Below are 22,482 nucleotides of genomic sequence, written 5' to 3'. Positions count from 1 at the left end.
CGTCACCCACAATCACAGCACACATAGACCCTACATTCTTCTGTTTGCATCAATCATTCAATCAAGTCAAGAGCTGATAAAAAAAAATCCTTTTAGTGCCCAATTCTTAAGTGTTTCTCACTGGGTGCATCAGAATAACTTATTTACTGGTACCAAATCTGCATTGTCAGACAGACAAAGATAAGACGCACTTGACCTACAAAGAACCTTTGACAATGAACTGGAAACAGCCTGTTTTTCCAACAAAACAAGTGATACTATAAACACCTTCCTTCGCAATTTACAGCTAGTAATAACACTGATCTTGAAACCAAGAGATGCGAAAAGAAAAAGAGATGCCGTTAGTAATCAAATTTCACATTTACACAGTTCTCTGTCACCACTGTTTTGATTTGACGGTTCCCAGGCAAGACAGAAGTAACAGAAGAATATTGTGCAAAATATATAACAATTAAAAACTTAACATGACAGTCTAATGCAGTGATCAAATGGAGCTACTTTGTCTGCAAACACGTTTGAAAACAAGTGACCAGAAAACTGTACATAATGTAGTCCATTCAAGAGACTGTATTAGACAAACTATGTTAAGCAATCATCCCTAATAGCTAGATGATTGCATACCTTTAAAGTTATGTTTAAACAAACATGCGGCTTGGTTGTAGGTTATTAGGGATGTCTGGATTTCTTAAAGTTGCTTCGCAAATGTTTGCACATTTCCCCCTAAATTTTGTGTTTTCGCGTTTGTCAAATTACTGCAACATTTTATAGTACATAAAGGTTGCGTGACCTACGATCGTGTGATCCCACTTGTGTCTACAAGTTTGCTTCTTGGATTTGTTTTGCGAAAAACCAAATTGGCTTGTTTCGCCAACTTGCACTCTAAATTGCGCACATTTCCAGTTGTGATACCTTTTAGCCGACTAATTTAATAGATGAAATTATAAATGTACAGAGCTTTCAAAACCACACAGGTTTCCTCTTCGAGTGTACTTTAGTCAAGCAGTTATCCGAGCTGAATCAGTGATAAAAGCAAACAAATATTAAATCTAATACTATAATATACAAATCATTGATACCTTTGTGCAAAGTAGTTCATACATTTTATCTTTTAACATCTAGTCGGTAATTCAAGAGAAACACCTTGATAAATAACAGTAACAACTGTTGATGTGCCCTCTAGTTAGTTATTGAAATGTGTCTTACCTTCAATTTTGGCATATTCTGATAGTCTGCTATAGTTGACTAAAGCTGCTTGTTCTAGGCATTTACGGATAACATTTTTCACATCTTCTTGGGGGACAGGAGTAACTATGTCTTTCATTAAAACCTTCATATAGGAAAAAGAAACAGTATTAGCACAAAGTTAAGCTTAAAAAAGTCTACTCCTCAAATACAAAATACAATTTTAAGCAGTTTTTTGTTGTATTTAAAGTTCTATTACAGTTATTTACTAAAGTCTTCTCACTGCAAAACTGGGACAACATCAGTGCAAATAATACCCCCATATTTACCCGAATTTCTTCCGTTTCCAGATATTTTAGTAAACAAATCCCTTTGTCTTTATTTTATAAAATGCAATAAAATATAATTCCACCCAAAAAGGTTTTTCTTAAGTGCCAAGATAGGTAATTTAATCAGTTTAGATTTCTTTCTAGTATTTTTAGCTGTTGAAAATGCCAAGCATACAGTAAAACACATTACATATGTGATCTTCAAATAGCTAGCCACAACACTTACCCTTTCAAGCAACGACAGAGTCGCTTTCAAAGCTCCTTCTGGTCGTCCAAATGGAAAACAATACCTAGGAAAATATAGATGTATGTTTCCTTTAAACTGCACACATGCAATAAAAAAAAAACAAATGTAGTTATTTACATGAATATATTTTAACATTAGAATTTCAAAAGCCTTACCTAAAATGTGTGATCTGATTCTCCAGAAGCAAACGAAGTCTTTCTTTGATCTCTTCAAAACGCTCTTTTTCTTCCACTGTTACAGTCCCTATCCCATCAGGCCTGGCGGAATAAAATGGCATGAGTGACTCAGGAAACTTCCGCTCCTGACACCAATAACAAACATTGCACACATTGGGAGCGGATGAGACTGTGTACTAAACTTAACTTGTCTGTGTGAGTCACAGAAGAAAGATAAAGGATGACAATCAATAAAAAAAAGAAGCATTGTGTTGCATGTGGCTTCAGTATATTTCTTGCAAGATAGGCTGTTGCAATATAATGGAATGGTTTAACATTTAACCATTTTCTATACCTAAAAAACAGAATATATTGCATATTCAAATATATTTCCGTGTGTACGGTTGTTTACACGCATGCTCAATTCACATCTGCCGTGCTACAACATGGCTTATAATATTACATTCGATTTCCACCATTGTAGAAACTGAAATGCGCGGGATGCAGTTTTTAAAGCAATTCCATTGTGTCACTATGGGTATATTTATTCGTATATTTAGGGAATTTTTTGGTAAAGATATTTGCTGGCCATTTAACTTATTCAAAGCATAACGATTGAGGAATTTGAAATAAATGCAATCACCGTAGAGATGCATAAAATGCCCACTCTCAATACTTTATACAGCACAATGTTTTACTTGATAATCCCTGAAACCCGGTCTTGCATTAGTCAAAGAAACTGTGTGCAGCAGAACAAAAGAAGTGTAAGGTGACACAGAGAACAAGTTTGCATTTCCTCTTGCCTTTATCCCTCACCAGCTACACAATATGGATAGCCCTTGAATATTTACACCATAGTATAATCCATAAGAATGGAGTGGAAGACTAGTTTAATCCATTCACTAAAGAAATCAGCAACCCAGACATTCATCATCATTACTTTCTATTATTGATCATTACCTATGGAGTCCTATAACAGCACAGTCTCCTTCTGGTAATATAAGTCGTCTGAAAATTGAACAAATGTTCTTACTTAAAGGCCTCCTCCAGTGAGCAGCATAAGCTGTGTAAATCCTCAGCACTAGACTAGTTTAGCCATACAAAAGCCTTGGCAAAGGATTACACAGCTTTAATGAACCTCCTGTCAGGGGTTAATTGGTTAGCTTTACTTCCCTTTATTAAACAAATCAAAAGACCCTAAATTCCCAAAAATACAAGCTGTACAGTAATGTTTGATTGACCTCCGAGAAGGAAACCTCTTCACGCCAAACATCTTGTGTCTTTAAATAGAGTTTGCTATTTTTTTTATTTTTTTTAAGCATAAATAGTCATGACAAGGGCAAATCTGAAGCACATGTCTAGGTAATGGATACATTGCCTCTACATTTGTCAAAGTAAAATGTGAGTATTGTCTACAATTAAATATGATATCCTTTTATACCAAAAATAGGAAGCAGAATCCTTGCCAATGTTGATTTCTCAAAACTGGCACAACGAATAAGGACATTTCTATAACAGTTTTTGAGATGAGTACATTAACTAGTGAAGTACAGTATTTGTAACACTTTTGTATCATGTGAAACACACGTATTGAATTTGCATTGTAGACGATGCCACCAAAAACATCCAAAAATCCACAGGTCAGCTGTAGCCACTTTTAGAGCAGCATGGATGTCTCGGAGGGTCTGCCAACTACGACTCATCAGAAGTGCAAGGACATCCTTTCTCAAACAGCTGTGGACTATATTACATCTGACATATGAGCATCTCTTGAGTCTACCTATCAAATTTTTGGCAAACCATTTTCTCACTGTCCTTCACAAAGTTGACATTTTCAGCAGCATGATACGGAAGATGTCATGTTGCTTACTTTTCAAGTTGTTGTCACAGTGGTTAGCACCAGTTCTGTCATCTTTACTCTCCTCACAATCTAGCATCTTGAGCCATGTCACAAATAATAATACTTCCAATGCTTTTGTCAAATTTCAAATACTATCACCCAGCTGCACATCTAAAGATGTACTAGTTAGATGACCATGTTTTGCTGCTCATCTTCCCAGGAGCAGCAACATTTCTTAATTTACATTAAATGCAGCAACCTCATCTGTTATATATAATTAGAACTCCCACATTTATATAGAATTCAGGGCTTTAAAGTTGTGTAGTTTGTTTCCAGAATGATTGTCTTGAGTGCTGACAAGTTGTTGATGATCAAAGTATTGCATTAAGCTTCAGACGAGTAATAACAGATTTAAGCAAAGGTGAACAATTGGGTTCTTTGTAAAATGACTACTTGTGAAGGATAGTGTCACATGGCTAAAGCTGATAAAGGTAGAAATATATACTGCTGCGGCACAGTTTATTCGAGCATTTGCCCGTTCTGTGCCGCAGCAGTAGCCTGGCGCGCGCCCGAGTGTGACGGGCGCGCGCCGAAGCAGCGGAAGAGCGCCCTCCGATCGGGGCGCTCTCCCTACCGCTGCCGGGTCCGCCGGGTCCCCCGGAACCCCCTGCCGCTGTCCCGCGATCGCGGGACACCAGGGCTCCCTCGGGGAGCCCTGGACGCGCGTGCAGGGGGCGCAGGCTCCCGAAGACGCGTGACCGCGCGTCATACGCCGAGGGGCGGCCACTAGCAAGCCGGGAAATCTCCCGGCTTGCGGATCTGGCCGCACTGCGATAAAGTGTGTCGCCAGTGTAGGCCCATATTTGCTAAACGGTGCTTTTTAATAAGACACCATACAGCCTATTCAAGTGCTGGAAGGTGTCTTATGGAATAGCACCATTTAGTAAATATGGGCTTCAATATTTTTGCTTTTGTACACATTTCTAATGAAAAACACCCCTTTAAATCAAATAATTCAGTTATATTTGACATTGTACATCTGAAATGATTTTTTTTCCAGTTTTGTTTTTTGATAAGCTCTTAATTTACATAAGTTATTTTATTTTTCAAAGAATTGTATGAAATACACATTCCTAAGCATTTATCAAGTATGACACTTTACGTTTCCTTATCAAAACTTGCTTGGTTCTTGAGTGAAAGCTCATTTAAATTCATAAAATCTCACATCCAATTTTTGCTGTTCGAGTTGGCATGTGACAAGAGAACACAGTACAGCCTGTTACCTAACGTTCATGTTCTATTTTTACTTGGCTATTTTCAAATTGAACTGTTTGTTTGAAAATAAATTCAACGTTGGAAGTATATTTTTAGAAATGTCATAAAAAAACAAAAAAAAACATCTGACATTATTCATTATAAAAAAAATATTTAATTAAAATTAGGATGCTACAATCGTTGGGTCAGTGCCTCATTTTATGAACCACACCCCCACAACACTGCCCTTATCTATTTATACCCTAATTCCATTAGTGATGTTCCCCCTGCTAAAGCAAATATATCAACATGATTTTTAACAGTACAATAGGACAATAGAATATAATTGCATACTGCTGTCTTTTCTTTGTTGGTAACCTAATAGCTTTAAAACAATTAAATGGAATGGCACGCATGAGTGGCTGGCAAAGATGGGTTTGTCACTGTTGAATATTACTGGCTACACAGCATGGTCTTACACGATAGTAAACAATTTGAATCTAAGGATGTTTATTAAAATCCAACCATAGGGCACGTAAAAATGTTAAGTTAATATAGCATGGTGTGGTTCTTAGATATACAAGATATATGTCCATAGGTGTGGTGTAGGTGTGTGTATTGTGCTCTCTCTCTCTTGATCAGGAGGTCTCTAATCTTAAACCGTTAGCCGAGTGGTCCCTAAAGATTTGAAACATCTGCAGTGCACATATGTAACCAATGTGATCACATACAATGTATTAATCTATCTTTTGATGCAAGATCACAGCTGTTATGATTATAGGGCATTTTAGTAAAAGCTTTGTTATTTTTTTACATGATACGTGCACTGATAAATACTACATTTCATTGTACTACAGGTATCATTAGAAGTACCAGCATACTTTGCTCACCTTGCTACAGTTGACATGTCAAAAAGGTCAAGGTCAGGCCAGAGGTGAAATATTCAGCACTATTGTTTTCTCCTGCCCAATTGCTGATCAGATACCATAGCCGTGTTTGTGACGCAGGACCCTGGACAGCAGCTAGTTAGTTAGCTCTGTATGATGACCTGTCATGTTGTCAGTCCTGACCTTCAGGCTGTCCAGCAATATCTGAATCACATTCTCCCTGCACTTTCTCACTGACTGCAAGCTACTGTTGTCTAACTGCCTGACCTTACACATACACGATACAAACAGACAACCCACCTCCTCTCTACCATCACTGTCTATTTCACATGAAGGAGATTGATAGCCACATGGATTTCTCCCTATATTTGACCTTCATTACTGGAGTGGCAGATTCTGACTGACAGCCAACCTCATTCCAGAGAAAGCTAAACTACTAGTTCATTTTTGGACATGTAAAATTGAATCAACATCTAGTGTGAAAATAAATCAAATATAAATCAATGCATATGAAAATGAATGAAATGGATTAACTTAGCCGAGTTGCTACTGCCTAAAAGGCATACCATTTTAAAACCAGAGTTCAGACCTGTGTCTACAATATTTTATGTGATTCGAGTGAGCAGAAACACTAACCGTATACAGGCATACCCCGGTTTAAGGCCACTCACTTTAAGTACACTCGCGAGTAAGGACATATCGCCCAATAGGCAAAAGGCAGCTCGCGCATGCGCCTGTCAGCACGTCCTGAACAGCAATACCGGCTCCCTACCTGTACCGAAGCTGTGCGCAAGCGGGGAAACTATAGAGCTTCTAACACATGTCTTATTTACATCAGTTATGCACGTATATGACGATTCCAGTACAGTACATGCATTGATAAGTGGAAAAAAGGTAGTGCTTCACTTTAAGTACATTTTTGCTTTACATACATGCTCCGGTCCCATTGCGTACGTTAATGCGGGGTATGTCTGTAACTGTTTTTATTGCATACATGTATAGTGATATTTTTTAATTGCAAAAAAAAAATCGAACTTTTATTATCGTTACATTGCTACAGTAATCCTCAGTAATAGTTATAAGCAAATGAAATGCATGATAGACAATGTATATTGTCTAGAGACGTGCAAGCTTTGCGAATGTCACCCTTTCTGGTTAGGTTTGATTCAGAAGATTGCAACAAGTTCGCGCAACGCGAAAAGTCAATGGGTGTTGCATGTTCAATTAACTTGCATACAAAAATTGTAACAAGGTGCAGGGCTTCTATTTTGCCTTTTAAAAAAATGAAATAGAAAATGTTGAATTCTTTGAGTTTCGCTGAACGTTTTTGGAGGTTTTGCTATCAGTTTGGAAAGTTTGAAGCCACTCTCTGGCTTGGCCGCACATCCCAGTTACTGCCATTAGCACTTCATTAATTTTAACTTCTATAAACTAAACAAAATACAGAACCGTAATCTCAATTAAACCGGTCATAATTCCTTCAAAAATAAAGGTACTTTTAGCTTTAACCCTTTCTCTACATGCTCTACATTGTGCCTACTGAATTTTGTCATGTCAAATGAACTTTCCGGAATGATACGATGGTTGGCACTGGGTGAATGTATTTGTGGGAAACGGTGGGAGGCCGGTGTATATAAATATTGTCATGAAGTGAAACACAAATCTTCGCACAAATAATCCTTACCTTTTAGGTTCTGGATTCGGCTGGGATTTTGAATCTTTTCGTTTTTTAGAATCCCTTTTGGAATCTCTTTTAGTCTCTGGTTCAATTGCTGAGGGACTAGGCACTTTGCCTCCCTCCCCTTCTGCGTTTTGCTGTGACCCGCCAAGTAATTCTGGCATTTGTGGACTTTGGTGCATGGGTGGTGTGGACAGTATATAGAGTGTAAAATCAGCAGCACAAAAGAAGGCAGATAAAAATAAGAGACAGAAGAAAGCATGACATGAGGAAGTAAAAGAAAGCAAATTGAAATAAAGAAAGCATATGGTAAAATAAGCAAAATAATAACGCAAAGAATAAATCAGAAAACTAAATGGTGTTCTTGAGTGAGCCTGTCCCTACATTTGTGAACACCTTGTGCTCACAAGGTAGCTTAGTGCTGTCAAACATATATTTGCAATATTTATCTACCATATTGGTGAAACCCATTGGACATTTACTCAAGTATAAAAAGTGACATGGGAATGATTAAGGTGCCTTTTGTTTAATCAAAACTTATGACATGTATAAGTATTACAATTTTGTGCGAAACCTCTTGAAACAAAGTAGTTAGAATGATAGTAATAAATGGTAACAAGAAAGCAAAAGTAGAACTAACAGCTGAATAATCTCCAGTATATTGAAAAAAAAGACTTTAGTATGTTAATCTGATGTATTGTGTTGATTTTCATACTGACGTTGTGCAAGTTTTCTATCACATTGTAGCTGTATCTGAAGAATGTTGTAATTTGTAATACGCTTTAATGGACCAACAAGAAACTTCTTCGGAGATGTAATAGTGTGCAGAGAGCTTTTCACAGCACTTAACCTTAAAATGTAAGACATTTATATGTACAGTATACTGTAGGACATATAAATAAAAAAATCTAAAATACAGAGATAGTGACACTTACATTCTTCACAAGTTTAATCAGGACCTCGGGCACTTCCACTCTGTAGACTACTAATGAGTTCCCCAAAAAATCTTTATGGTAATTTAAGTATTACTCAATCACAGCAATTAAATGTTTAATTGAATGTTTTGTTGCCTATAAAATACTGAGACTGCAAGACTTTCCATACAGTTACAGTAACGTGGCCTTTTTAAAGGCTTTCATTAAATGAGGTTGTTTAGCACTAGTCTATAAAGCAATCCTGTAAGTAAGACTTTCTAAAATCTTAAGACCTAATGCTTCTGCTTTTAAATGCCACCTGGATGGCATTTATATGTGTTGTGGAAGCAAGTAATGGGGTTAATATATTTGGGAAAGGGAGCAGCCTAGTGTTACAACTACAGGTTTTGGATTAGTAGAATACAGTCTGAATCCTATTGTCAGCTTCATGTGTCCATGATGAAGTCTATTTATTTACTAATGCCCCAGGCACCAAACATTGTAAGCTCCTTGGAACTCATTGTGCCTGTTAATTAAAGACAGTGATTTGTTCGCTTAAAGTACTACATAAGTCTGAATTCTTGTTATATTATGTCAACTGTGTGTTATTGTTTAACAACCAAATAAAGGGCAGGTTGTATACTATAATGTCGTAGGCATCGTTTTCCTATTAATTTAGCCATTATACTGTCCCTCTGTAGTGCTGAAGGGGCCTTTCAATACACAAGCAGAGAATATTATATGTTACTGCATTGGATGCTTTTATTGGCTCTCTGAGGCAAACTACGTGCTTTCTAATTTGAGTACCGCCTAGAATATAGGTCTATTCTCTTGTCCTCTCTTTTGATGTTAGTATCTAACTGATTATAGTATGTCTACATTAAATCGAACATTGATACATCGTAGACCTCAAAAGGTGATTTTATATATATATAAATATATATATATATATATATATATATATATATATACATACAGTGTTCGACAATCCTATACATTTACTCGCCCGGGGCGGGTGGATTTAACCCCCGGGCGTGTAAATATTGGCCCAAGCAGCACGTGTGTTTTTTTTTTTAAATTCCCCCGTTCGCGCTGAAATTTCCCGCGCTCGCACTAAAAAAAAAAAAAAAACTCCCCTACCTGACTCCTGATTGGCGCGCGCTCCCAGGCTTTGGGGGCGCGCGGCCAGGCTCTATATGAGCCCGCCCCCAACGAGCAGCCATTCTTTCCGGCCGGAGATCTCTTGGAGAGTAAGTAAGTACTCTCCAATACTCCGTCTTGCGGCCCCTCTGCTGCTTCCCTGCAAGCCCCCTTACTCTCCGTGTTCCCCCTTCTCTCCCTGTTCCCCCCTTCTCTCCCTGTTCCCCCCTTCTCTCCCTGTTCCCCCCTTCTCTCCCTGTTCCCCCCTTCTCTCCCTGTTCTCCCTGTTCCCCCTTCTCTCCCTGTTCCCCCCTTCTCTCCCTGTTCCCCCTTCTCTCCCGGTTCTCCCTGTTCCCCCTTCTCTCCCGGTTCTCCCTGTTCCCCCTTCTCTCCCTGTTCCCCCTTCTCTCCCTGTCCCCGCTTAACTTGCCCAGCAGATTGTCGTGGGGGTGTCTCCCCCTTCTCGGCATGTCCCGGCGTCCCGCGCGGGGCAGCAGATTGTCGTGGGGGTGTCCCCCCTTCTTGGCATGTCCCGGCGTCCCGCACGGGGCAGCAGATGGTCGTGGGGGTGTCCCCCCTTCTCGGCCTGTCACGTGGTCCGCGGGCCAGCAGATTGCAGTGGGGGTGTCCCCCCTTCTCGGCCTGTCACGGCATCCCGTGAGTGTATGCATTGGTGTGTGTGTGTGTGTGTGTATGTTTGTGTATGTGTGTGTATGGGTGTGGGCATGTGTTTGTGTGTGTGTGTGTGTGTGTTTGTGTATGCATGGGTGTATGTGTGTGTGTGCATGGGTGTGTGGGTGTGGGTGTGTGCATGGGTGTGTGTGTGTGCATGGGTGTGTGTGTGCATGGGTGTGTGTGTGCATGGGTGTGTGTGTGTGTGTGTGCATGGGTGTGGGCATGGGTGTGGGCATGGGTGTGTGTGTATGGGTGTTTGTGTATGCATGGGTGTGTGTGTATGCATGGGTGTGTATGGGTGTGGGCATGTGTTTGTGTGTGTGTGTGTGTGTGTGTGCATGTGTGTGCATGGGTGTGTGTTTCTGTATGCATGGGTGTATGTGTGTGTGGGCATGGGTGTGTGGGTGTGGGCATGGGTGTGTGTGTGTATGTGTATGTGTGTATGTGCATGGGTGTGTGTGTGTGTCTGTGTGCATGGGTGTGGGCATGGGTGTGTGTGTGTGTGTGTGTGTGTGTGTGTGTGTGTGTGTGTGTGTGTGTGTGTGTGTGTGTGTGTGTGTGTGTGTGTGTGTGTGTGTGTGTGTGTGTGTGTGTGTGTGTGTGTGTGTGTGTGCAAGGGTGTGTGTGTGTGTGTGTGTGTGCATGGTTGTGTGGGTGTGTGTGTATGGGTGTTTGTGTATGCATGGGTGTGTGTAAGCATGGGTGTGTGTGTGTGCATGGGACACTGTGCCTCCCCCCCACCCTGCCGCCTCCCCAAAGATTACACTAAGCCCAGCTATCTTCATGACGGCGCAGCCGCCGCATGAGGTGTGGGGGGGGGGGGGGGGGATATGCCGGTCTGCACCCCCGACCACTAGCTTCCGGCGAGGGGAGCAGGGCAGTGGCGGCCATGGCGGGGCTGACTGTCCCATGGGGAGCCCGCTGGGGATGTGCCTCCCACCCACCCTGCCACCTCCACAAAGCTTCCACTACGCCCGAGTGAGGTATGGTGGGGGGGGGGGGGGGGAGGGGGGGGAATGCCGACCTGCCCAGCCTTTCTCAGTTAGGATTTTAGCCCATCCAAAAAATAAAAAGGCAGGTTATAATTAAAACTATAAAGAGGGTCTTTGGGGGGGGGGGGGCGCCGGACGGGAGGTGCCAAAGGGGTGGTGCTCCCGGCCGCATACACTGCTAAATAAAACATTGTTTTGGTTGATTGTAAACATTTCTTATTCTGTCTACAGTTATTCCTAATGTATTTGTCCCATTCTACACCCAGTCAGTCAGTCAGTAACCCAGTCAGTCAGTAACCCAGTCAGTCAGTAACCCAGTCAGTCAGTAACCCAGTCGGTCAGTAACCCAGTCGGTCAGTAACCCAGTCGGTCAGTAACCCAGTCAGTCAGTAACCCAGTCAGTCAGTAACCCAGTCAGTAACCAAGTCAGTCAGTAACCCAGTCAGTCAGTAACCCAGTCGGTCAGTAACCCAGTCAGTCAGTAACCCAGTCGGTCAGTAACCCAGTCAGTCAGTAACCCAGTCAGTAACCCAGTCAGTCAGTAACCCAGTCAGTCAGTAACCCAGTCAGTAACCCAGTCAGTCAGTAACCCAGTCGGTCAGTAACCCAGTCGGTCAGTAACCCAGTCAGTAACCCAGTCAGTAACCAAGTCAGTAACCCAGTCAGTAACCAATTCAGTAACCCAGTCAGTAACCAAGTCAGTCACTCAGTCAGTCACTCAGTCAGTTCTCAGTCAGTCACTCAGTCAGTCACTCAGTCAGTCACTCACCCAGTCAGTCACTCACCCAGTCAGTCACTCACCCAGTCAGTCAGTTACCCAGTCAGTCAGTCAGTAACCCAGTCAGTCACTCACCCTGTCACTCAGTCAGCCACTCACCCAGTCAGTCAGTAACCCTGTCACTCAGTCAGTCACTCACCCAGTAAGTCAGTAACCCAGTCAGTCACTCACCCTGTCACTCAGTCAGTCACTCACCCATTCAGTCACTCACCCATTCAGTCACTCACCCATTCAGTCAGTCACTCACCCAGTCAGTCAGTTACCCAGTCACTCACCCAGTCAGTCACTCACCCTGTCACTCAGTCAGTCACCCATTCAATCACTCAGCCAGTTACCCAGTCACACACACCCAGTCACTCACCCAGTCAGCCAGTCACACACACCCAGTCACTCAGTAACCCAGTCAGTCACTCACTCACCCAGTCAGTCACTCACCCAGTCAGTCAGTCACCCAGTCAGTCACTCACTCATTCAGTCACTCACCCATTCAGTCACTCACCCATTCAGTCAGTTACCCAGTCAGTCACTCACCCTGTCAGTCACTCACCCTGTCACTCAGTCAGTCACCCATTCAGTCACTCAGTCAGTCACCCATTCAGTCACTCACCCTGTCACTCAGTCACTCAGTCAGTCACCCAGTCAAACAAGTAGTCAGCAGTCTACACATAAGAATGTATTGAGGTTTTAAAATAATTTCTAACTTTCTTTGTTCCAGATCTGATTAGAAAGCTTCTACCAGGATACTCGGAATCCCCCCTAACTCAGAAGACAGGTAGGGAACGGCTGCATTCGTGTGTATTTGCTGATAGTCACTTATATTCGCTAGGGGCGTGGCTAGGGGCGTGGCTATGGGCGTGGCTATGGGCGAGTAGATTTTTTGGGTGGGCGAGTAGATTTTTGGGTGATTTGTCGAACACTGTATATATATATATATATATATATATATATATATATATATATATATATATATATATATATATACGTATATACTATATGTAGTATCTAGATTAAATATCTTTTGTTAATATATGGAACACGTTTTTACGTACGCATGACATATTTTAGAAGCACATACAGTTATGTCATACACAGGGTTGTCGACAACTGGAAAACATTAGAACAGGGGCGGCCAACTCCAGTCCTCAAGGACCACCAACAGGTCAGGTTTTCAGGATATCCCTGCTTCAGCACAGGTGGCTCAACCAGTGGCTCAGTCAGAATGAAGCAGGGATATCCTGAAAACCTGACCTGTTGGTGACCCTTGAGGATTGGAGTTGGCCTCTCCTGCCTTATAAGATCTTATATTATATATAAGGGAACAAGTTCCTCGAGATTTCGGTGCATACTGCAGCTGCAGGCAAAGCTTTTTATTAATGTGATGCTATCTGGTGCCATGATCTCTATATACAGTACTGAGAAAACAAAAAGCACGACTGGCAAACCCTTCACTTACGGTATACTCCTTACATTGAAAATACAATTACCATTCACACCAACAGGGTTTTCAAGAGATGAACATTTCTATATTTTACTATACTCTGCACTAGAATTCCCTATTGAACATACTGTATTCTCTTGAATAAAATGAATGTTGCTAATTTTACCCTTACACCCAATGGAAAAAATGTGCATTCGCTGATTGTTTTTCCCCCATACCTGTTGCCATGTACATGTGAGGCACAAAAGGCAAAACTGTAGTGGAGTAATGTGGGGTCAATCATTGCTCCATTCTCTGCTCGTTCTAGTAAATCACTAAGATAACACAGGTGTCGGTGGCAGCCTCGTACTCCATATCGTGCGCAGTATTCATCCAACACAAAGACCTGACCCGGGCTGAACCAGCCCTGAGAAACGGAAAACATAAATACAATGTAGTCACAATTTCCATACAGTTGCCTTCATGCAGTTTTGTGAAAGTAATGTAACTAAAAGTTTTAAGTTAAAAAAACATTTTCCATATAACACAAAATTTCCACTGTGTTCTTTTGTAACTGCATACTGAAGATGTCTATACAATAAAAGTGGCCCCCCTTCAATCAGTGTTAATAACTAAATAATGTTGAGATCACATACTTTATTACCCTTAATGGTATGGTGTATTACTTGTTTTGTCATCTTTTTCTTATATTGTCCAGTGCTCCATATGATCACGACAACTTATACATACAGAGTCATCATATACCATGATATGCTATCTTGCACAGCTCTTACGGCAGGGAAGGGCAACTCCAGCCTTCAAGGGCCACCAACAGGTCAAGTTGTCAGGATATCCCTGCGTCAGCACAGGTGGCCATCTGTGCTGAAGCAGGGATATCCGTAAACCCTGATCTGTTGGTGGCCATTAAGGACTGGAGTTGGCCAATCAATGACTGAGACACTGATTAACCCACCTGTGCTGAAGCAGGGATATGCTCACAAACTGACCTGTTGATGGCCCTTAAGGACTGGAGTTGCCCACCCCTGCCTTAGGACCTTATTCTAAATCCACCGAAGCAGCTGTTTAGGCTGGTTTCTGCCCAAAATCACCATCGACTTCAATGTGGATTTTCATCTGAAAACAGCACAAACAGCTGCTTTGTGGATATACCATTACTCCCTTAGTGGTATAGAAAAAGATATACTAACCAGGCAGGAATAGGAGTCGTTGAGTCTGTGATCCAAAGTGAGGCGTTGGACCATCTCGAAAAGCAGGGCGTGGTCAAAGGTACAAGGGTTGGAAGAGATAAATTCATCCATGCCATGTTTTTGTGCTCTATCAGCATCTGTTTATTTACATATGTAGAGAAGAACAGGGTTTAGGAAGAAAATCCACAATATATTGGTCATTAAGCCCTTTCAGAGTGAAAGGGACCCGCAGGGCATTGTTTCTATAGCACACTGCTGGTTCCTTCGGCACTGAATGGGTTACAACGATGAAAAAGAAAAATAGAAAACTGGAGAAAAAAAAAAAAGACAACTAAAACTAAACTGAAAAAGCACATTCATTATTATTCACCTATATCTCCCTCTCCTGGTTTAACTCTAATTTATACGTATTTCAAAACTGTGGTTTTCTGCTTATTTCTGTGGAAACTTACGTTAGTCAAATTCCTTTTAGGGGAAAAAAAAACTGTTTTCTATCTTGAACATGCACTTATTAAATATTTTTGAACCAAAACAACACGTTATTCTACAGCCATCAAGAACAAGATTAGTATCGGAAATTATACAATATCCCCTATTTATAAATGGTTTAATTGTAAATAGATACTGCCATTCTATCGGAAGGTAAGTCGATGTCATTGTAGTTTAAATGTGTTGGGTTTTGTTGCCTGTTTTGGGTTGCACCAACCAGAGTCCAAGATTTCAGTTTTTCCCACTGCTAATTCTTTAGAGAGTTGCTCACTTGAGCATTGCTAATGTATTCAACTAAGACTTCATTTGTTGTTCCAGAGGAAGTAGCCGGGTGCTTGGACTATTTTGATAATCAACTCAACAGATAAACAGAATGTACACAGCAAGGGTTGTGATCTGCCATTTATTGTGAAGTAATAGTCTCAATACATTCACACTTTTCTTTTCAGGGTAAATACTGTAGGCACAGCATCCTTGGGGCCAAACTAATTAATCTGAACATGTGTAACTAAAATAAACTGAACAATACAGTAATTTCAACTTGGGTGTGGTCGGAGAGGAACCCCCTGCAGAGGACTATTGTTGTGTTAAGGATAACTGCATTGAAAGACACATTTCACTCTTAAATACATCTGCCCAATTTCCTACTAAATGGGATCCAACTAAATCCTTAACAAATAGAACACGATTTAAATCCTGCTTCTGTTTTACACTATTTGAGTGAATTCTAATTTTATGTGTCACTTTTAGTGTCAGAGATCCAAAAAAGTTAAAAAATTGTAACATTTCTGCTCCCGATTCTCATTGTAAATCACACAAGAGTTGTACTACATGGGTGCTTTTTTTAGAGGGGGAAATACTACATAAATTAAATTATCATTAGTATTATTATTAGGTTGCAAAATCATTAAATGAAATGACAACCTAATGAACCTAACTAATAAAGTCAGATATATTTTAAGTACTACAGTATAAACATAATAAAAAAGGTTTTCGTCATCAAAAAATGTGTAATTAGAAACTGAATAGGATAGTGCTGCTTTATTTTGTCAAAATATATACATAGTGACTCTGACATCCTTTCACTGTTTAAAGTTTTCAACCGAATTTGAAAATAGTAGAAAGTCTACTGGGAAGTTGAAAATAACATACTTGGATAATAGTCAAATATATTTTTAAAAAAATCTGGTTTGCTTTTAGAATGCTCTTTCAAAAAAGACTATTTTCAAAATGAAAACGTAATTCTTGAGTCTGCAAATAAAATGTTAAACAGTTATTCATTTGCTTGTAAATATATATTTATTATTATTATTATTTATTAAATTTATTTTAATTTAAATATCACCCAAATATGCCAACTGGTTTGCGATTCGGGAGTTATGTACCAACTTAAGCACCGGCTCCGTGAGTAAAGGCACTGAGTGTGCGGCAGGGGAACCTGGTTCAAATCCTGGTATCAGCAGCTTGTGACGTCGGGTGAGTCACGTCACCTGTCTGTATGGGGCTGTGTCTGTAACAATCCTATATGCTGCATACCGCGCACTATACGGTAACTGAAGCGCTTTGAGTCCCATTGGGAGAAAAGTGCTATATATAAAGGTATTGTTAGTAATGGAAGAGTACCGACTTCTCTCGGTGAGACTCAAGTCTAAGGTGCTTATTCAATGTAAAGTAAAGCCACTGTAGAAGATTTTAGTCCCTTGAATGGGGCATATCTCTTCTGCAGCACTGGGAGCACACCCATTCTCTTGAATGGGGCATATCTCTTCTGCAGCACTGGGAGCACACCCATTCTCTTGAATGGGGCATGTCTCTTCTGCAGCACCAGGGAGGCAGCTACATGGCATACTAAATAAGAATCTATAGAAGCTGTGATGCAAAATATCAGTGAGACTGCCTCACTCAGCTGTTTATGCACCTATTGGTTCCCCCCCTCTAATTTCCTTATAAAATGCATCAAAGGTTGATATGGCAAAAACTTAATACGAAACCTGATTTTAAATGTTATATTGAATGTGCTCTTTTTCAATATCTAACGCAAACAGTCGCATATTACACAACGTGTAGGACGTATTGTTTACCTCATTTTTTAACACGTAACAAATCTAGGAAAACTGTCATAGACCTACATACAAGGATTGGGAAAAAATAAGTTTGCACAGCTGAATATTAGCATTGAGCATGTGATGTTTGTTTTTTTTTATGAGAACTGATGCAAAATAAGTTGAGTTTCTGATAGTGAAGAAATTAAACCAATAGGTGTTTGCTTTTTTTCATTTAAAGGCATAGAATTTTTTTTTTATTATAATAATACCTGTGTTATTTTGGATGAATACTGTTATATTAACAGCTGTTGGGATTTTGTTTTCTTAAATCCACCATTAGAAATGCAAACTAAACAGCGGAAGATCCTTATGTCCATAATGTTTATTTTACATTGCACTCATTAGTCCAATTTATTTTACAGTACGGCTGTTTTTTGGGGAGATATTCAGTGCAGAATAATGGCTTTAAAACACCAACAGAGACCTAATTACACATAGACAAAGACAACGTGGTCCTTTCAGCAGCTGAGGATACTGACTGAGGTGTAATGTCATACAAATGACTATAGGGTAAATATACAGTAATCACCTGTCATTAAACAAGCCATGTTTCTCATGGACGTATACCTCATGCAATTTGTTTTTTTAGCTTGACCTTCATGCTAAAAAGATGTCTTCAGTTGTTCAGAGTCGACATTCACTGGCAAAAAAGGTTTAAAACTGACTGTAATAATTAGTAGCTTGCTTGTATTGATGACACTGTTAGGTCAATTAGAGATGAGAACAGCACTATTCTTTGTGGCTTGTAATATCTTAGATTGAAAATTACTCATAACAGACAATGCTCCTTCAGACGTGAAAACCCAAGAAAATAATGCTCCCCCCCCTAATACTGATATTGTTATTTAGACTAAAGTTGAAGTTTAAAAAATATATTTAATTGAAAGTGAAAATTACTTATAACAGACAATGCTCCTACTTCGGATGTTAAAACTCAAGAAAACATTATATTCCCCTAGGATTAATATTGCTATTTAGCCTAAAGTTAGAGCTAAAAAATAATTTATTTATAAATTAGTTATATCATTGACTTAAGGCACGTGTCAAAGTCAAACTCAAGGTCAAGATCAAGGTTCAGAGCAGTCAGGTTCCTAAGAGGTGCCGTTTTGTACCTAAGAAGTAAAAAATAGCAAATGCTTTAATGGTAACTACACTTGTGTTGTGTATGTAATATTATGTTTAAATAATATATACCCTGTATATAATGTATACCCTGTTCACTTATGTAACCGTATTTGTAACCATGTATTATTGGTCATCTTAACTCTATGCCCAGGGCATACTTGAAAACAAGAGGTAACTCTCAATGTATTACTTCCTGGTAACACAGTTTATAAATAAAATAAATAAATGTGAGATTATGTGGCATAGTTGTTTTTTATCCAATTCCATCAGAGTAAATTTGAAAAAAATAAATCAATGGGGGTTTTTTTTGGCATTGGGATTTCCACATTCATATGGTGCTATTCTGAACTGGATACCCTTCATAACGACCTTGCAGTGTCTCTATAGGATATAAATGGGGAGAAACATGTTTAGCTATTCCCCAAGTATCAAGTAAAAGGTACACAATGATGTTTGGGAAACTTCTGTTCAATAGAGGAGATGCTCCTAAACGTTAACCCAGAAATCTCAAACTCCGTCCTAAGGGGCCCCAAACAGGCCAGCTTTTATAGATATCCCTGCTTCAGCACAGGTGACTCAATCAATGGCTCAGCTGAAGACTGAGCCACTGATTGAGGCACCTGTGCTGAAGCAGGAATATCCATAAAACCTGGTCTGTTGGTGACCCTTGCGGGCTGAGTTTGAGACCCTTGCATTAAGGCTTTCTATATTAATGCTGAGCAACTCAACATTTAAGGAAAAGTTAAAGAGAGTCGCACCCCTGCGTCACAATCTCCATTGTGTATCAATAAAGGAAGTGCTGTATGTAAAATATCCAGTCCCATCTCAGACAACAGTTAGTCCATAAGCCTCTTTATTTAAAAATATTAGAAACAGCCAGTACGAGCTCACACATTTCTAATTCATTCAGGAGACTTGTGTCAAATTGAGATGTACCTTATACAAGCTTTTGCATGTGTCTTTCTTGCATTGCTTTCATATTGAGTCAGGACCTTTATTAATTGTTATTACAGTATTAATTACAGGCACTTTTTTTTTTTTTTTTAGACCTCCCTAGGTTTAGGACATTATCTTGATTCTGAGATTATAACAAAACATTTTAAGGTGTGATGGACCAGTTTTTACAGTGTAAGCCACTTTGAGTTCAGCATCAGAACACTGCTTCCTATGCTTTAAACCAGGGGCGGCCAACTCCAGTCTTCAAGGATCACCAATGGGTCAGGTTTTCAGGATATCCCTGCGTCAGCACAGGTGGCTCAGTCTTTGACCGAAACAGTGACTGAGCCACCTGTTCTGAAGCAGGGATATCCTCAAAACCTGGCCTGCCCTTGAGGAGTGGAGTTGGCCGTCCCTGGTTCAAACATTAGTTCACTTTTCATTGCCTATATTGTTTTTCTTTTCGTCAATGCTAGCAATATCAATCCTTCCCCTCTACTGTCTGACACCAATGTGTAGCAGTTCACGGACTACTACTGACATTTAAATGTAGATTTGTCGATAGAAAGCAAAGACTAGTTTAATTTATAATGAAAAAAAAATTGGTTCACAAAAGTGCAATCAAAGGTCTATAACATCATTGGAATGTTGCAGAAGGGATTGCAATATCTCACTTGTTTTAATCACTTGATCAGCTATGTACTGCATACGTCCAGCAACACCTATATACATTTTAATCAAATCTGACATGTATCCTATTGTAAGAGTGGACAGAATTATTAAATGTTTCCCATAAATACAATTAAAAATGAAAGTTAACTTATGTGGATAGTGTATGCTACACACACTGATTTGTATATATTTTTGAAATAAAAATCCAAATGTTTAGACTTTTGTTAAGCAGTAACTATAGGCACTTCTGTGCCAAAGTCAATGGAAATACCATCATTATTTAAGATAGTGTGTGTGCATACCGTATAATAATAGATAACATTATATTTGACTCATTCTGAATTGTTTACTTGTCATGTTTGTTTGACATTCTAAGAGGGAAGCTTTGGTTTCGTAGTTATTATACAAGTTATCCTAGCTAATATAATGACAGGGGTTAACAGCAGCTATCCCTGTAGAGATGTCAAATAGATATACCCAATTAGCATTTTTATTTTGCAATAGCAAGTTTTTTTTAGACAAAAAGGTCAAATTGCTTCTTGACGCCACACTTTTCCCACTGTCAGATATAGTCTACGCCACGTGACTTAACTAGTTGATTTATATTCTGTCCTGCAAGACTCCATCTTTTTGTACTGAAACCTAATTATGGATAAAGTGCAGTATTACAAGTAATAATCTCACATGAGCACCAGTCTCATTGCCGAAGATAACAGGAAGACATGTATAAGGTCTTGGATGAAAATATGTTAAGCATTTTTCACAGTTTATAAGCAATTCATTTTGAAAACATTTTATGGGAGCAAATGTCAAAGTTGCATGCTTTTTGTGATTTGCAGCGCAATTTGTTCATGCCGTTAATGTGAATGTAAAAATCCTGTTTTACGTTTTTCAGTACTAAAAGGCATGCAATAGCCTGCATATTAATACATTGCAATAGAGTGCGCGGTATACTGCGGACCCTCCCAGCACTGAAAAACCTAAAACTGCATTTGTGAATGTTGCAGCTACAAGTTGATCATACGAGAAAACATAGCAGTGAGTTGAATGAAGTATTAAAGATTTATGTCAAGCAGAACATACAATCATCAACATCTCACAAGATAGCGAATGATGCAAAGACACTGCAGAGTTGTCAATCCAAGAGTCCATTCATTCGTTCTCTCATTCATTCTGTCCTTTAAAAAGTAGCACACTCCAGCAGGTTATCATATTGAAGCATGGCCAACTGGAGTCCTAGTCAGACCCGCACCCCCAACAAAAAAATTATTGTTTCTGCTTGAAGAAGTGGAGAATAAATTCTGCCTGCTATCCAAGGGGAAATGTAAGCAAATCAAGGAAAGAGAGAAAGAAGGAAGGGGAAGGAGTATTGTTAAATGGTCAGGAGAGGTTATGCCACCCGCTCCTTCTCATATTGCATTCAGAATACTCCAAATACATATTTGCCAACTCTCGTGACCGATAGATCCAACTCCCTCTTAAGTAAAGAAAAAAAATAACAGGTTTGGGAAAACAGATTTGTAAAAAAAATTAAAAATAAAAATGAAATACACTTTATGAACAGAAAGGCCAAGACGACGGAGGAAAACACGACAGCGTTCCTAACGTAACGTTTCCAGATACAGTATGTATCTAGAAAGGGGGGAAACGGTGAAAGCGTTAAGCTTCTCATAATTAATCATATTTAGTCATTGTATCAAGTCTCTTTCATTTTGACAATGATCAGAAGCTGTCGGTTAAGCTAAGGGGAATATCAACTCCAGTTCTCAAGCTCCCCCCCAAACATGTTCGGTTTTCAGGATATCCCTGCTTATTTATTTATAACAACATCTATATAGCGCCCTTCTCCAGGGCAGTGTACATTGATTTGTGGGCAAGGGTGGGAACATTATGGACGGGTTATGGGTTAGATACGTTTGGAGCTTGCTTGGTTGGTGGGCAGGGGTTGGGGTCAGGTCTCTGGATTTAGTCTTGTCGGTGACATGGTGATGCGTCTGACAGTGGGCACAGTGGAGGCGATTGAATTGGTGCGGTGGGTGAATTTGGAGGGTTTTGGAGAGGTTGTAGGAAGGTTTAGGGTAGGGAGATCATGGGCAGGTGAGGGTAGGGAGATCATGGGCATTGGGGATGGTGGGGTGACGGAGGGGATGGGGTAGGAGGTTAATGGGGGATCATGGAATGGAGACGAGATGAGTTTTGAGTTGACTTCTGAAGATAGTTAGGGAGGGAGCAAAGGGAATGTGATGGGGGAGCTTGTTCCAGTTCAGCACAGGTGGCTCAATCAGTCCCTGCTTCAGCACAGGTGGCTCAATCAGAGGCTCAGTCTTTGACTAAGCCTCTGATTGAGCCACCTGTGCTGAAGCAGGGATATTCTGAAAACCTGACCTGTTGAGGGCGCTTGAGACCTTGAGTTGAGCACCCCTGGTTTAAGCTGTTCGTGTATTTATGGATGTGAACCA

General features: G+C 40.0%; 1 protein-coding gene across 36 annotated transcripts in view; it reads right to left on the bottom strand.

Moving 5' to 3' along the window:
- Nucleotides 1–22,482, bottom strand: part of CADPS (calcium dependent secretion activator) — a 312,099-nt gene that overhangs the window by 99,495 nt on the left and 190,122 nt on the right. For 20 of the 36 annotated variants that reach the window (XM_075574751.1, XM_075574755.1, XM_075574740.1 and 17 more), the window contains exons 12-17: nt 14,697–14,833; nt 13,728–13,915; nt 7,579–7,743; nt 1,914–2,015; nt 1,738–1,801; nt 1,204–1,327 (exon numbers count right to left, since the gene is read on the bottom strand). In XM_075574751.1, coding sequence (XP_075430866.1) covers nt 1,204–1,327; nt 1,738–1,801; nt 1,914–2,015; nt 7,579–7,743; nt 13,728–13,915; nt 14,697–14,833 — 780 coding nt within the window. The remainder of the gene's footprint in view (nt 1–1,203; nt 1,328–1,737; nt 1,802–1,913; nt 2,016–7,578; nt 7,744–13,727; nt 13,916–14,696; nt 14,834–22,482) is intronic. The other 16 variants (XM_075574766.1, XM_075574767.1, XM_075574769.1 and 13 more) reach the window with 1 other exon arrangement.

This window comes from Ascaphus truei, chromosome 17 (genome assembly GCF_040206685.1).
Source record: "Ascaphus truei isolate aAscTru1 chromosome 17, aAscTru1.hap1, whole genome shotgun sequence".
Classification (NCBI taxonomy): Eukaryota; Metazoa; Chordata; class Amphibia; order Anura; family Ascaphidae; genus Ascaphus; species Ascaphus truei.
The sequence above is the reverse complement of the archived record's forward strand: the minus strand, read 5'-3'. Positions and strand labels throughout refer to the sequence as shown.